The following is a 17147-nucleotide window of genomic DNA, read 5'->3' as shown; positions in this document are numbered from 1 at the left end:
CAAGACTGTAGCTGGGAGCACAGGCACGTACTGCCATGCCCAACTAATTTGTTTTATTTTTTATTTTTGTAGAGATGGGATCTCTCTATGTTGCCCAGGCTGGTCTTAAACTTGTAGTAGACTCGAATGATTCTTCCGCCTTGGCCTCCCAAAGTGCTGGGATTATAGATGTGAGCCACAGTATTTAAATTTCTTTATATACTCTTTTTTTTTTTTTTTTGAGATGGAGTCTTACTCCGTCGTCCAGGTTGGAGTACAGCGGTGTGATCTTGGCTCACTGCAACCTCTACCTCCTGAGTTCAAGTGATTCTTCTGCCTCAGTCTCCTGAGTAGCTGGGATTACAGGTGCCCACCACCATGCCAAGCTGAATTTTTGTATTTTTAGTAGAGACTAGGTTTCACTGTGTTGGTCAGGCTGGTGTTGAACTCCTGACCTCATGATCTGCCCACCTCAGCCTCCCAAAGTGCTGGGATTATAGGCGTGGAGCCACTGTGCCCAGCCAAATTTCTTTATATACTCTTTAAAGTTGCATGTTAGACTTTGGATTAATACTGTTTTATTCACTATTTGAATTGGTAGCTTAAAGGAGTAGAGGGTTTTAAATGTGATTTTTGGAGAAAACTTGTTATTTTACAATTTCAAGGGAGGTACTTGCACCCCAGTAAGGGATTTCCAGACTTGAAGAATGCTCAGGGCTGGAAAGAGTGCAGGGAAGTGTCCCTGCCAAGAAGGAACAACAAGTAATCCTTTCTAATGCCATTATAATTCATGTTTTTTCTTCTCAGTTTTGTTTCTTTCATCCTCCATTAATCAGCTATATTAATTTTATTACAGAAAAAAAAACAGCAACAAGTAAAAATAATATATGTAAAAGTAAATGATATAGCCATTGATTTTATATTTAAGTAGTATTTAACTGGGCAGTTGATACAAATATAAAATAAGTTGTACCTATTTCAGGGCACATTTCTTTATTGGTATTTCAAATGTAATAATTGCAAGTTGAAGCACAATTTATAGGATATTGTTTCCAGAAGCCCTGCCCTGTTCCACTTTCATGAATTGGTATCTGTTGGAAACATATTGGCTAAATGGCATATTAAAAATTAAAATGAATTTACAAAATGAAAGAAACTTAGATATAAAAACTTAAGACTTTTTTTTTCAGGATCATACAAATGTGTGTTGAACACAATCTGTCAGTTATCTGTTAATCCCATAATCTGATAACATGCCAAATACTTATGCATAAAAATACTTTACTTAAAGATGTACATATTTATGATACTTAACATATGCCTTGCATGAATTCAGAATGTGAATCATTTCTGATAATGGTACTGTGTAACATGGAATATTGGTATCTTACTGGTAAAGAGCTTGAGAAAGTTACTCGACCCATCAGAAAGCAGATTGGTAGCCTCAGGGGGCAGCATTTAGTTGTAGCCATAAAAGAACAGTATAGCAAGACCCATAAGAATATCATTTATGTTTTTCTAAGAGTACTGCTACTCAGATTTGTAGACCAGTAGCATATTATAAAAACTAGGGAAAGTATTATATAACTTTTTTGTTTGTATTTTAATTTGTTCTTATAAAGCAGGGTTGGCATGTACTGATGATCTAAATTTATACTTAATAAGAGGTAAAAACTTTTTAAGAAAATGGAGGAATATTAGAGCTGAAAGGGTCTTTGATATTATCTTAGCCAAAACTCCTACTTTTAAGAGTTGAAACAAATTGCCCCCATTCACAAAAATTCTCTGTTTTCCAGTGATTTCTATTAATGCCTTAATTTTCTTCTCTAAAGACTTATACGTTTAGCTAAATGCATCTCTGTCTCCCTCTCTCTTTTTAAATATTTTTAAAATTATTATTATACAAAGCCTCGCTCTGTTGCCTAGAGTGGAGTGCCATGGTGCACTTCTGACTCACTATAATCTCTGCCTCTTGGGCTTAAGCAATCCTCCCACCTCAGCCTCCTGAGTAGCTGACACTATATATAGGTGCATGCCACCACAGCTGCCTAATTTTTGTATTTTCTGTAGAGGCAAGGTTTCACCATGTTGCCTAGGCTGGTCTCAAACTTTTGGGTTCAAGTAAGTGATCCTTCTACCTTGGCCTCCCAAAGTGCTGGCATTACAGGCATGAGCCACCATGTCTGGCCTAGCTAAAGGTATCTCTTTTATATCACAGTCAGAGTAAATACAATTCTTGTTCCTTACAAGGGTTTTGGAAAGTGTCTTTCCTTCTCACTTCTTCTTTAGAATGCTCTTTCCCGGTTCCTTCAATTTTAGGTGTCATGGTGTCTAGTTTATTCACCATCCTATTTATCTCAACCACAGAAGATAGAGCTACTCAGGAGGCAGAGGTGGGAAGATTGCTTGAGCCCAGGAGTTCAAGGCTGCAGTGAACTGTGATCATGCCATTGCACTCCAGTCTGGGTGACAGAGCAAAATTCTATCTAAAAAAAGAAAAAGAAAGAAAGAAACCTTCCCCTTACATTTTCCTTGCTCTTGCTCTTTAACCCCTCTTCCCACACTATTTTCTCAGAATCAGACTTTTTTTTTTTTTTTTTTTTTTTTTTGAGATGGAGTCTTGCACTGTCGCCCAGGCTATGGTAGTACAGTGGCACAGTCTCTGCCTCCTGGGTTCAAGCAGTTCTCTTGCTTCAGCCTCTCAAGTAGCTGGGACTACAGGCATGCACCATCATGCCCAACTAATTTTTTTGTATTTTTAGTAGAGACGGGGTTTCACCATGTTTGCCATGATGGTCTTAATCTCCTGACCTCATGATCTGCTCGTCTCGGCCTCACAAAGTACTAGGATTACAGGGGTGAGCCACTGTGCACCTGGTCCAGAGTTTTTATGGGTCTTAGAATTTGCAGGTGAATGGTTTTCAGATTTATTTTTCCAACATTAACTTCTATTGATAGACATTTTTAGTTGGTTCATCTGTCATTGTTCCCAAACTAAACTGATCATTTTTCCTCCAAAATATGTTTTCCTATCATTATTGCCATTTATTAAGAATCTCGAGTTAGGCTTTTCATGTATAGTTTCTCTAGTCTTCCCAGCATCTCTTAAGTTAGTTTTTATTACTTACACAAGAAAACTGAGGATCAGAGAGGTTAAGCAGGTAGCCCAAGATCACATGGCTAGTTAAAAGTCTAATTGAAAGTGTAAGTCCTGATATGTCAAGCTGGAAAATCCTCATCCTATCTGTGTGACCTTTGTGCTGCCCTAAAATATTTTTGATACATGTATAAGAGTGGGAACCTATTATAGAAACATCAATCTCAAAGTAGTTTTTTCCCTCAGAATTGGGAACTTAGAAGTTCTTATGACTTCCCATTTCTGATAGCTTTGTTTTTCAGCATGTTAGTTTTCTTTCATTTGTATGTTATAGTAGCCTTGTGTGCTTGCGATTTATCTATTTTTTCCTAAAGAAAATTACCATGGCTTTTAATCTTAAGTTCTCAGCAATTTTAGCTTTCTGCTTGCCCACCTATTTCCAGTACAGTCAAGTGCTACTTAAAGACATTTCTGTCAAGGATGGACCACATAATATAATGATAATCTCAGAAGATTATAATATCATATTTTCACTGTACTTTTTCTATGTTTTGATACACAAATATTTAACCATTGTGTTACAGTTCCCTATAGTACTCAGTACAATAATATGCTATACAGGTTTTAAGCCTAGGAGCAATAGGGTATTCCATATAGCCTAGGTATGTATAAAGCTAAATCATCTAGTTTTGTGGAAGTACGTTATATGGCATTCACAGAACAACGAAATGGGTCACCTAACGACCCATTTCTCAAACATATTCCTGTCACTAAGCAATGAATAACTGTGTACCTTATAAAGAACAAGTGTATTTTGTGTTTTCCCAGGATTTTAATTTATGACTTTTAAGCAGTTCCTCAAAAATGATATACTACCATTTCTATAAGAAATTTAATAGTAGTTTTCCCCTTTGTGGTATTTAAAAAATATATATTGCTTAAAATTGATTTAAGGCACATTGTAATTATTAGTGTTTTTTTCTAAGAGAAAGGGATGGGATTTATAGGTGACAGTGTGAGTCTCTAAAAATAAAAAATACATAATTGAGTAACCTCAAAATCTAAAATTGTTAAGCAGCTTGCTGCAAATTAGTTAATGTGATAGATTTATATGATTACACCATTTTTTGCTAACTAAAATTTTCATTGCTTTTTACCATATTGTTTCACTTTATATTCGTTACAAAAATCTAAAAGGAAATATACAAAGAAGTAGTAATTTGCAGTTGATCTGTTTTTGTGAAGAATTCACATAAGTAAATCCAGTGGGTACATTTATAGTATATATATTTCTTTTAAATCTATGTGTTTCATCCTAAAAATCTTCATTTTAAATAATATATATTTTACAGTAGTAATAATGTGGTATTGCCTTTATGGTTTCATATTAAATAAAATAATCAAACTTTCTAAATATTTCTTTAAAAGTAATTATCCTTTTAAAGATAATCATAAACTTAAAATTATAAAGAGTAAATTTTATGGTAGAAATGCATAACTGTTAATGTAATCAAATTTGTAAGACTGTACTATAAAATATAAATGTTTTTCAGCATCATGTCACAAACTCTACATTTGTTCTTTTTCACAGAACACTCCTATGCCACCTTCACCAGCTGTACAAGTGCAGGGCCAGCCTAACAGTTCTCAGCCTTCTCCATTCAGTGCATCCAGTCAGCATGGAGATCCAGTGAGAAAACCTGGACAGAACTTCATGTGTCTATGGCAGTCTTGTAAAAAGTAAATGGCAATTTTATTTGACATATAAAAGTATTCTTTATTTTGGAATGCTTTTATATTTAAGTTTCTGTCATTTATAGTTTCATGAAAATTTTCCTTTAGAACCACTAACTTTTAGCAAAAATGTTTTGTGTTAAGAGTTATGTTTATGTGGATCTATATAAGTGATGGAAAGAACTTCATTGCTTAATGGTACGTTGTAGAGAATATGGTTCAGTATTTATTTTTAGTAAAAGAAAATTAAGAATGTGATTATATAATTGACTGTTAAAAAGAGATGTTTTATTTTTAAGTGACTTGAATTTAGTGGCAGCTGTAGTATTTCTGTATAGTAGAAGCTTAGAAGTAATAATCTGTTAGAAAGAGAATGACTTGTCTTGAATTTGAGTTTGGGGTGGATACCTATGAAAATTATTTTTAAAGCCTTACCGTCTTACAGTTTAATTAAGAAGAACTTTTAAAATAAACCTTAGACTTGAAGGAAAAGTTGAAAAGAATGTTGGTTAAACTAAAAATTTTAATTCCTTTGATAGTACTCAGGTCAGACTGTTTGCCTTGAGTCATTTTTTTTTTTTTTAAGAGGTCTAGGGCTAATCATTTGTCTTTTTTTTTTTTTTGAGACAGAGTCTTGCTCTGTCTCCAGGCTGTAGTACAGTGGCACAATCTCAGCTCACTGCAACCTCTGCCTCCTGGGTTCAAGTAATTCTCCTGCCTCAGCCTCTTGAGTAGCTGGGATGACAGGCATGTGCCACCATCCCTGACTAATTTTTGTATTTTTTTCAGCAAGTTGGCCAGTGGTCTCGAACTCCTGACCTCAAGTGATCTCCCTGGTCTTGGTCTCCCAAAGTGTTGGGATTACAGGTGTGAGCCACTGAGCCTGGCCAGCATTTGTCTTGATAGACATAATACCCATCATTTCTTAGATATCAAAGATTCCATTTCACTCTTGTAATTGATAGCAGAAATTACCATATCTTTTACAATCTATATTTGCTATTCATATTTTTGTGATATGTTATAGATATTATACTTTATTGTAAACTTCATGTACAGATTTTTGTATGATTATGACTGCCTGCGTAGTATGCAAAGTATCTATAGGACAGCAATGATGAAACTTTAAATCTCAACCCAATAGTGGGACCGTGGATCATTTTAGTAGGTTTTTTGTTTCTCTTTTCTTTTCCTTTTTTTTTTTTGAGACAGAGTCTTGCTCTGTCTCCAGGCTGTAGTACAGTGGCACAATCTCAGCTCACTGCAACCTCTGCCTCCTGGGTTCAAGCAATTCTTCCACCTCAGCCTCTCAAGTAGCTGAGACTATAGGCGCAGGCCACCATACCCGGCTAATTTTTGTATTTTTAGTAGAGACAGGGTTTCACCATGTTGGCCAGGATGGTCTTGAGCTCTTGACCTTGTGATCTGCCCACCTCGGCCTCCCGAAGTGCTGAGATTACAGGCCTGAGCCACTGCGCCTGGCCTGTTTTTCTTTTCAACGAAAAAAAATGAATAAAATATATCATAGTTTACCATGTTAGTATGAGGTAAATATTGTTTGCAGTTACATATATGTGACCTATATATGTGTACTTGATCATAGTATAAAATCTATTTGTCAAAAAGTTTCTTTAAAAAAAATCAGTGCTTTAGGTTGTTTCTGATTCTTTCCTTCATTCATTTAATTTGACCATCTCTTTCTGTTTAGTGTATGTTTGTAAGTTAATTTGGAACTTTCTTCACTGCTTGTCAGTTTTACTCTCTCCATTTGTCTCGAGTGTTTTGTTTGTTTTTTTCACGGCAAATAGTAGCTGATGGATGGTTAGTGTGCTAAAGCTGTTTGTTGACTTTTCAAAAAGTTTAAGAAGCCTGTCTGCAGTGGTGCAGGAGGGCTGAGGCAGGAGGATTACTTGAACCTAGTAGTTCAAGTCTAGCTTGGGCAACATCATGAGACCTCATGTCTAAAAAGATAAAAAAATAAACAAGTTTAAGAATAACTGCTTCAGATGAAGTGTTTAGATTACTTCAAGATAAACAAGTTGCTGGAAGAGTTAATGATGTCTGACAGTTTTCTATCTTGCTAATAGGATCAGTGTTACATAATCTGATGATTTAGCTTTTTCTTGGTAGTCTTTTCTGAATAAGACAGATTGAATAAGTCTTAGAGCATGCCATTTTTTTTAAGTGATAGCTTTTCACTATAGCATTGCTAATAAGTTTAGTTTTAGTCTGCAAATATTTATTGAGCATCCTCTAGGAGGGTACATGTGCTAGAAGATAGAAATACAAAAATCACTCCTGAGGGGCACAGACCCTAAAAACAAATAAATTACAGTATAAATAAGTACTGTTATGAAAGGTAGTTCCATAGTGCTGTTGCAACATATTGGACAGTTTAACTCTGGGATGGCTGGAGAGTTTTACTACAAGCATTATGGTTTAGTTGAGTCTTGAAGAATGGGTAGGAATTTGTCATGTTAAAACAAACCTGTCAGAATGTTAATAGCAAGCTCAGGAGTATAAAAGCACCCCATATGTCCAGGAAACCATGAGAGGTTAGGATACTACAAGCATAAGGACATGATAAGAGAAATGGCTCTTATTTATATTTAGTTCCAATTCTAAGTAGGAACATATATATGATACCCATTGACCACTAAGTGGCTATTCTAATTTCTTTAATATCATATCAAAAATACTAGTAAATAACTTTACGCTGGGCATGGTGGCTTGAGCCTATAATGCCAGCTACTCAGGAGGCTGCGAATAGGTGAATCTCTTGAGCCCAGGACTTCAGGGCTCCAGTGAGCCATGATTGCATCACTGCACTTCAGCCTGGGTTATAAAGTAAGACACTGTCTCTTTAAAAAAAACAGAAACCGTCTTTGTTTCCATCAGATTTAAAGCTAAAATTATTTTCTTCACCTATATATTATTGTAAAATGCTTTGTATTTAAAGTTGAAATAGCTATCTGCTCTCTTCCTTTTAAGGACTTAAAAGTGATTTTTTGAGTATACATTTAACCTATTTTTGGTTCTGTATTAGCACCACATTTTACATGGTCTTTTTGTATTTATAATTCTCTTTTTTTTTTTTTGGAGGCAGGGTCTCACTATATCACCCAGGCTGCAGTGCAGTGGTACTATCTTGATCTTGGTTCGTTGCAACCTCTGTCTTCCAAGCTCAAGCCATCCTCCCACCTCAGCCTCGCAAGTAACTGAGACTACAGGTGCATGCTGCCACACCCAGCTAATTTTTGTATAATAGAGTTGGGGTTTTGCCATGTTGCCCAGGCTGTTCTCAAATTCCTGAACTCAAATGATCTACCTGCCTCAGCCTCCAAAGTGCTGGAATTACAGGTGTGAGCCATAATGCTCCTTTTAGATGTACAATATAGATTCTTTTCAGTAAGCCCCAGTCCCTCTTCTATCATCACATATTAATGCTTGGTTTTTTGGTTTTTGTTCTTTTTTTTATGTTTGCTTTTTTTAATCTGCAAGCATCTCTAAAAGTTAGGGACCTCACTCTTTAGGTATAACTAACCATACTCCTGTAGAAAATAATTAATTCCCTTCAATGTGTTGATTTCTTCATATATCCTATCAGTGTGTACATTTTTCCAGTGGCCTTTTGCTTGGAGCTTGAATTGCTCTTGGTTGATAAGTCTTAAATCTCTCTTAATCTGTTAGATTACCTCTCCATCCCTCTTAATTCTTTTTTTCACTTTGCAAATTTTTGTTGAAAAGAAAAAAAAACAGGTTAATTTGACCCGTAGAGCATTGCAATCTGGATTTTCCTGGTATTGTTTAGCATGTTACTCTGACCTTGTTTTTCTGTACATTGGTAGTTTGGTCCAAATATTTGATCAAGTTCTGGTTTCATTAGATGAAGACCACTTTAGAAATGATATTGTATACTTCCATCAGGAGATAGGTAATATCTTCTTGTCTCTTTCTGTGATGTAAATAGTCTTTGAGGATCATTGTTCAGAACATCATTAAGGTTTGTACAATATAAAATTCCCCCTTTTATCAGTGATTTGCTTTCTTTGAGAAATAGTTCCTACAGGAAAGGCAAGACAGATGCTTGGATATTTTCCTTATTTAAGAGTTTTTAAAATAATGAGTTACTCATTATCGCTCTGTAAAAGTTACCATTTGGTTTGGTTTTTGTTTGTAGTATTACTCTGAACTAACAGGAATTTAAACATACTTGAGATATTTTAGTCCTTTGAGGCTATTATATCCTTCTTGGTATACGAGTTGTGCCATCTTTGGCCAGTGAAAGCCTCTTCAAGTGGATTTCCCAAGTCCTTTGGTGGTGACCTTAATATAAGTATTTGATAGCTTCCTTGCTCTCTGTTAGGCAACATGGTCTATGTGTTTATACCGATTCTTGGAATTTAAACTAAATACAAGGTTTTTAGTTCATTTTATCATTTTACACCTGTATCTTCTTTCTCCCATACCAAAAAATCCCAGTTCTCAGTATTGTTAACAATTTATCCTTTGTCCTACATCATTATCCAAAAAAAACCTTTACAAGTTACTCCTGTGGTGATCATCATTTGTCTTTTTACTTTACTGTTTGTTTTTTGTTATTTTGTTTTTGTCATAAATGGAGGGTTTTTGTTCTTTGAATTGATTTTTCTGTAAACAAATTTATTAGGTTTTTTATTATTGCTTCTGGATCTGGATTATAGTTAGGAAGGCTTTCTCTGTGCCCAAATTGTAGAACTCCCATGTTTTTATTTAGAACTTAGGTGGTTTTATAGTTTCCATTTAAATGTTACATTTTGGAATTTTTCCCTGTTTCAGTAATCTGGTTTTAAAGAAGGAAATAAGGGTAAGTCAGTGACTTTTTTCTTTAGTTGGTCACTGTAACTTTCTTTCCTGATACTGTAAGAGTAGTTTATTCTTAGAAAAATAAGGGTTACAGTGAATATTTTGGGTTTCAGCACTGTCCAGTGGGACAATCCAAACTAGTTTCATCAAATGCTACTGAAGACTCTTAACAAAAGTGATTCTACAATGTTTTCATATAATTGTTTTTCTCTTTTTAAAATTATACTTCTACCTTTTAAAAAAGTTAAATTCCAACCTGGCGCGGTGGCTCACGCCTGTAATCCCAACACTCTGGGAGGCTGAGGTGGGTGGATCATGAGGTCAAGAGATCAAGACCATCCTGGTCAACATGGTGAAACCCCGTCTCTACTAAAAATACAAAAAATTAGCTGGGCATGGTGGCGCATGCCTGTAATCCCAGCTACTCGGGAGGCTGAGGCAGGAGAATTGCCTGAACCCAGAAGGCAGAGGTTGCGGTGAGCCGAGATCGCGCCATTGCACTCCAGCCTGGGTGAAAAGAGCGAAACTCCATCTCGGGGAAAAAAAAGAAAGTTAAATTCTAAAAGCAGGATTATCAAAAGATAACCATGGTTATAAGTTTGGTATATATCTTTACAAAGCTTTTTCATATACAACTATACTGGGTTGTACATGAAAAATATACATGTATACTTTGTTTCTTATTTTAAACTATATATACTGATCTAGAGCTTGTTTCAATAATATATGTAATATTCATTAATGTAGAATATATATACTTTTTATGTCAACATGTAGATCTACTCATTCTTTGTAATGAATACCAAGAATTCCCTTTTATTGCACTCTTTGTTATCTGTGTTGGTAGTTAGAACAGCAGTTCTAACGTGTCCTTTTTTGACAGCAGTTCTAACTCATTCTTTTTTGACAGGATTACTCTTGAATTATGAGGACACATTTCTTTTCATTAGATGTAGTGACCCTGTACTATAATCTGTTAACTATTATCTCACAGTAAGACTATTTGGGATTTTATTTATTTGGTATTACATGTGGACAGAACTGTGGTGAATAATTTTATGTCTATAGCACATTTTCTACAAATATTTCAGTGGAATAAAGTACCAAATTGGGAATTTCTGAGTCAATTGACATGTTTTTATTTTTACAGAAATTGACAAATTACCATTCAAAAATGTTAATTTATAATTAAAATAATAGAATATGAACTTGTTTCCCACTACCTAGCTACTCAGATCTAGGGGAAATTTCATCTTTGCTGATCCAGTAGCCTCAAAAAGACTGTCAATTTTTATTCTTTTGTTATTTTAATTTTTTTAAATAGACTTTTTTTTTTTTAGAGCAATTTTAGGTTTACAACAAAATTGAGTGGCAAATATGAAGTGTTCCTATGTAGCTTGCACCTGTCCCCACAAACATGACATTTTTATGGAATGGTACATTTGTTACAACTGGTTAACCTATGTTGACACATCATTATCACCCAAAGCCCATAGATTACTTTAAGATTTGCTCTTAACATTGTACATTCTGGGAGTTTTGTTTAGTTGGGTTTTTGTTTGTTTTGTGGGTTTTGTTGTTGTTGTTGTTGTTGATTTTTTTTTTGAGACAAGGTCTTGCTCTATCATCCAGATTAGAGTTTAGTGGTACAATCACAGCTCACTGTAACTTCTACTTCCTGGGCTCAAATGATCCTCCCACCTCAACCTCCTGAGTAGCTCAGACTACACAGGTGTGCCTACCATACCCAGCTAATTTTAACTTTTTGCCCAGCTGATTTTAAAATTTTCTGTAGAGGTGGGGGTCTTACTGTGTTGCCTAAGCTGGTCTGGAACTCCTGGTCTCAAGCAGTCCTCCCACCTTGGCCTCACAAAAGGTTGGGATTATAGGCCTGAGCCAGTGCACCTGACCTCTCTATGGGTTTTGACAAATATTAATATAATAACATGTGTCCACCATTATAGTATATAGAATAGTATTGCCCTAAAATCTTTTGAATTCTGCCCCTTCATCTTACCATTCCCCAGCTCCTTTTTCAATTTTTATTTCAAGTATTGAGTTAAATATCTTCAAATATGATTTTCTTCTGTGAATTATCTACTCATGTCATTTGCTCATTCTTTATTGCCCTTCCTAAAAATTTGCAATACTTCTCTGTATATTAAGGATGTAAACTCTTGGCCAGGCATGGTGGCTCACAATCTCAGCACTTGAGATTGGCCAAGGCAGGCAGATCACTTGAGGTCAGGAGTTCGAGACCAGCCAGGCCAATATGGCAAAACCCCGTCTCTACTAAAAATAGAAAAATTAGCTGGGCATGGTGGATGCCTGTATTCCTGACTACGTGGGTGGCTGAGGCATGAGAATCGCTTGAACCTGAGAGGCGGTGTTTGCAGTAAGCTGAGATTGTGCCACTGCATGCCAGCCTAGATGACAGAGCGAGACTCCATCTCAAAAAAGATATCACCTCTTTATTATGTGTCCACCCCATCATGTCTTTACTTGAAACTTTAGCTATATTTTGCTATATGGAATTTAAATCTTAATGGTTTTTTATGTCGTGTTTAGACCTTTTCAACTTTTATATAATAAAATACACATTTTTTTGCTTTGTAATATATTAATATTTTAACTTTTTCATTCATTTGTATTAGCTTGATGTGTAAAGTGAGGTTTGAGTCTAGCTTAATTATTTTCCAAATGGCTAACTTATTAGCAAGTTCTTCTTTCCCTCAGACATATGAATTACCACCTTTGTCATATACTAAATTCGTATATCTGATGTGCCTATTTCTGGATTACTTGTTATCCCTTAGATCTCTGTCCTTTTTACACTGTCACATTAAATGCATTTTAACTTTGGATATGGCAGGTTGCCCCTGCTGATTCTTCACAGTTTTTTTTTATGATTTGTTTGAGCAACTACCTTGTATTAGACTGTGCTGGGTTTTGAAATTAGAGTGATGTATAAATCAGATTCATTTCTCAAGATTGCCAAGGAAGGCATGTTGGGATTTGGGTTGCAATTGCTTTTAATGAACAGGGTCTTTTGTTTGTTTTTTGATAATGAACACTTTTTTCAATATCAAGTCTTCCCTTACTGGAAAAGGCATCAGCCCATGGTGTTCCTTTTTTTTTTCCCAATAGAGCTTCTAGTCTTTTCTTCACATGAATTTTGTACTTTATTAAATTTATTACTAGGTGGTGGTCTTATGTTTTGTTGTTATAAATGATCTCAACTTCCATTATATTTTTCAACTGGTAGGTGTTTTCTATATTTATACTTCATATATTGTTTTACCCAGTTATAATGTCTAGGTCGGGCATGGTGGCTCATGCTTGTAATTTCAGCTCTTTGGGAAGCCAAGTTGGATGGATTGCTTGAAGTCAGGAGTTTGAGAATAGCCTGGCCAACATGGGGAAACCCCATCTCTACTAAAAATGTGAAAATTAACCAAGCGTGGTGGTGGGCACCTGTAATCCCAGCTAATTAGGAGGCTGAAGCAGGAGAATTGCTTGAACCAGGGAGGTGGAGGTTGCAGTGAGCCAAGATTGTGCCCTTGCATTCCATCCTGTGCAAGAGAGCGAGACTCTATCTCAAAACAAAACAAAACAAAACAAATTATAGTGTCTAATGTTTCCAGCACAATAATCATGATAATATTCATCCATATCTTTTTTAAAGCTAATAAGCCCTATTTTTGTAGAGCAGTTTTAGGTTTATGGAAGAATTGAGCTGATACTATAGAGTTCTCATATCTCCCTCCTCCCTGCACACAGTTTACACTATTATTGACACCTTGCATTAGTGTGGTACACAGGTTATAATTGATGAGCCAATATTGTTACATTCTTATTAACTAACGTTCATAGTTTACATTCAGATTCATTCTTTCTACAGTTCTCTGGGTTTTGACAAATGCATAATGTCATGTCTCCAACATTACAGTAACCTACAGAGTACCTTCACTAGACTAAAAATCCCCTATGCTTGATCTGTTTATTCTTCCTCACCCCATCCTCCACCCCCTCTTCCTGGCAGCCACTAATCTTTTTGCTGACTCTATAGTTTTGACTTTTCCAGAATGTGATATAGTTGGAATTACTCAGTAATAACCTTTTTAGTCTGGTTTCTTTCACTTTATAAAATGCATGTAAGTTTTCTCCATGTCTTCTTATTGTTGGATAGTTCATTTGTTTTTATTTCTATATAATATTTCATTGTACAGATGTACCATAGTTTGCTTATCCATTCATCTGTTGAACAGTATCATAGTTGCTTCCAATTATTGGCAATTTTGAACTATGGCGTTGTAAATATTTATGTGTAACTTTTGTGTGGATGTAATTTTTCAATTCATTTGGGCAAACATCTATATAATTGCTGAATCATATGATAAGACTTTGTTTAACATTGTAAGAAATGGTGAATCTGTCTTCCAAAGTATCTGTACTATTTTATGTTCCTGCCAGCAGTGAATGAGAATCTTGTTGCATCATATCCTTGCTAACATTTAGTGTTGTCAGTGTTTTAGATTTGAGCCATTCTGATAGGTGTGTGTTGGTATATCTGTTGTGTTTATTTCTAGTTCCCTAATGACATATGATGTTGAGCATCTTTTTGTTTGTTCATTTACCATATGTATATCTTCTTTGGTGAGGTGTCTATTCAGATATTTAATCCATTTTTAACTTGTTTGCCTAGAGCTTTTCGCATGAATAGATAATGGATTATGTCAGATGCTTTTCTGCATCTATTGCTATGATCATATGATTTTTATTTTTTAGCTTGCGAATGTGATTAATTTACTTGTTGAACCAGCCTTGTGTGCCTGTAATAAATTTTACTCGGTCATGGTATATATTTCTTTTTTATGCATTGTTTGATATGGTTTGCTAATATTTTTCATGAGGATGATGTCATCTATATGTATGCAAGATTCTGGGATGTAGTTTTCTTATAATAGCTTAGTCTTATTTTTGCAATAGGGTAATGCCGTTCTCATAGGATGAGTTTAGAAAGTGTTCCCTTTGCTTCTCTTGTCTGGTAGGGATTGAAGAAAATTGGTATCATTCCTTCCTTTAATTGTTTGGTGTGAATTCAGCAGAGAAACCATGTGGTCCCGGTACTTTGTTTTGAAGGTTATTAATTATTGATTCAGTTTCTTTAATAGTTACAGCGTTATTCAGATTATCTGTTGCTCCTTGAGTAAGTCTTGGCAGATTGTGTCTTTCAGGGAATTGGTCGATTTCATCTAAGTTATCAAATGTGTGAGCATAGAAATACTTAAAATGTTTCTTTACTGTTCATGGGATCAGTAGTGATGGTCCTTTTTTCATTTCTGATATTAGTGATTTATATCTTCTGTTATTTTTTCTTGGGTACATATTTTATTGATTTTTTTCCCCCAAAGAACCAGCTTTTGGTTTTGTTAATTTTTTTCTTTCTGTTGATTTCCTGTTTTCAATTTCATTAATTTCTGCTTTAATTTTTATTATTTCTTTTTTCTGCCTGCTTTGGGTTTAATGTGCTCTTCTTTGTCTAGTTTCCTAAGGTAGAAGCTTATATTACTGTTTTAGATCTATCTTCTTTTTTAGGATATACATTCAATGCCAACAGCCTTCCCTCTAAGTACTACTTTTACTATATCCAGAAATTATTACTATGTTGTATTTTCATTTTCCTTTAGTTCAAAATATTGTAAAAATGTATTGTTTAAACTCCAGATGTTTCAGTATTTTCTACCTATCTCTTTGTTATTGATTTCTGTATTAATCTGTTCTCACAGTGTTGTAAGGACATATCCAAGACTGGGTAACCTATAAAAAAATAAAGGTTTAATTGACTCACAGTTTTACATGGCTGGGAAGGCCTCAGGAAAGCTACAATCATGACAGAAAGGGAAGGAAACACGTCCTTCACATGGCAGCAGGAGAGAGAAGTGCCAAGTAAATGGGGGGAAATTCCCTTATAAAACCATCAGATCTTGTGAGAACTCAGTGTCAGGAGAACAGCAGCATGTGCATAACTGCATGGGTCGGGACACAGCTGAACCATATCAGTTTCTATTTAATTCCATTGTGGTTTCAGAGTATACATATGATTTCTGTTCTTTTAAATGTGCTAAGGTGTATTTTATGTCCCAGATTGTGGTCTATCTTGGTGGATGTTCCATGTGAGCTTAAGAAGAATATATTGTTGGATGAAGTATTCTGTAAATATCAATTAGATCCAATTGATTGATGGTGCTGTTCAATTCAACTATATCCTTACTGATTTTCTGCCTATTGGATCTGTCAATTACTGATAGAGGTATGTTGAAGTCTTCAACTATACTAGTGGATTTGGTTCTTTCTCTGTTTGCAGTTCTGTCAGTGTTTGCTTCACATATTTTGATGCTGTATGTTCAGTGCATATATCTTAAGGATTGATACATCTTCTTGGAGAAGATTGTTAGGTTTTCTTTATCATTGTGTAATACTCCTCTTGATCCATGATAATTTTCCTTGCTCTGAAGTTGGCTTTGTCTGAAATAATTATTGCCACTCCAGCTTCCTTTTAATTAGTGTTAATATAGTTTATCTTTCTTCATCCCTTTACTTTTAATCTGTCTTTATTTTTAACAATACATAGTTTTTATTTTATTATCCTCTCTATCTTTTAATTTGTGTATTTAGATCATTCACATTTAATGTGATTATCACTAAAGTTGCATTGATAGTTATCATATTTGTAAATGCACTTGTTCTTTTTCTGCTGTCCTATTTTTCTGCCTTCTCTGTTGTTAGCTGAGCACTTTTTATGTTGCCGTTTTCTCCCCTTTCTTTAGATATCAATCATATTTCTTTAAAATTTTTATTTGTGTTTATTTTAGAGTTTGCAGTATACATTTATAGTTAATTTAAGACCACTTTCAAACAATGATACAGGCATACCTCCGAGATAATACGTGTTTGTTTCCAGATCACCACAAGAAGACAAATATCACAATAAAGCAAGTCACATAAATATTTTTGTTTACTAGTGCATTTAAAAGTTGTGTTTACACTGTACTGTAGTTAATTAAGTGTGCAATAACATTTTGTCTAAAAAAACAAGGTACATACCTTAATTAAAAATACTTTACTGCTAAAAATGCTAATGATCATCTGTTGAACCAGCCTTGTGTGCCTATAATAAATTTTACTTGATTATGGTATATATTTCAAGTCATCATCTTTTTGCTGGTGAAAGGTCTTGCCTCGATGTTGATGGCTGCTGACTGATCAGGATAGTGGTTGCTGTAGGTTGGGGTAGTTGTGACAATTTCTTAAAATAAAACCAGTGATGTTTGCCACGTCACTGGACTCTTCCTTTCACAAAAGATTTCTCTGTAGCATGAAATGCTGTTTGGTAGCATTTTACCCACCATAGAACTTCTTTCAAAATTGGAGTCTAGGCAGCAGTGCATTCCTATACTCCCAGCTATTGGGGATGTTGAGGGAGGAGGAT

At 35.0% G+C, this 17147-nt stretch overlaps 1 protein-coding gene across 2 annotated transcripts in view; it reads left to right on the top strand.

The window, feature by feature from the left end:
* Positions 1-17147, top strand: part of ARID2 (AT-rich interaction domain 2) — a 193342-nt gene that overhangs the window by 141550 nt on the left and 34645 nt on the right. For both annotated transcript variants that reach the window (XM_035255747.3, XM_078338858.1), the window contains one exon: positions 4668-4816. In XM_035255747.3, the coding sequence (XP_035111638.2) occupies positions 4668-4816 (149 nt within the window). The remainder of the gene's footprint in view (positions 1-4667; positions 4817-17147) is intronic.

The sequence above is a fragment of the Callithrix jacchus genome, chromosome 9, assembly GCF_049354715.1.
Source record: "Callithrix jacchus isolate 240 chromosome 9, calJac240_pri, whole genome shotgun sequence".
NCBI lineage: Eukaryota > Metazoa > Chordata > Mammalia > Primates > Cebidae > Callithrix > Callithrix jacchus.
This window is presented reverse-complemented; position numbering and strand designations above follow the sequence as displayed.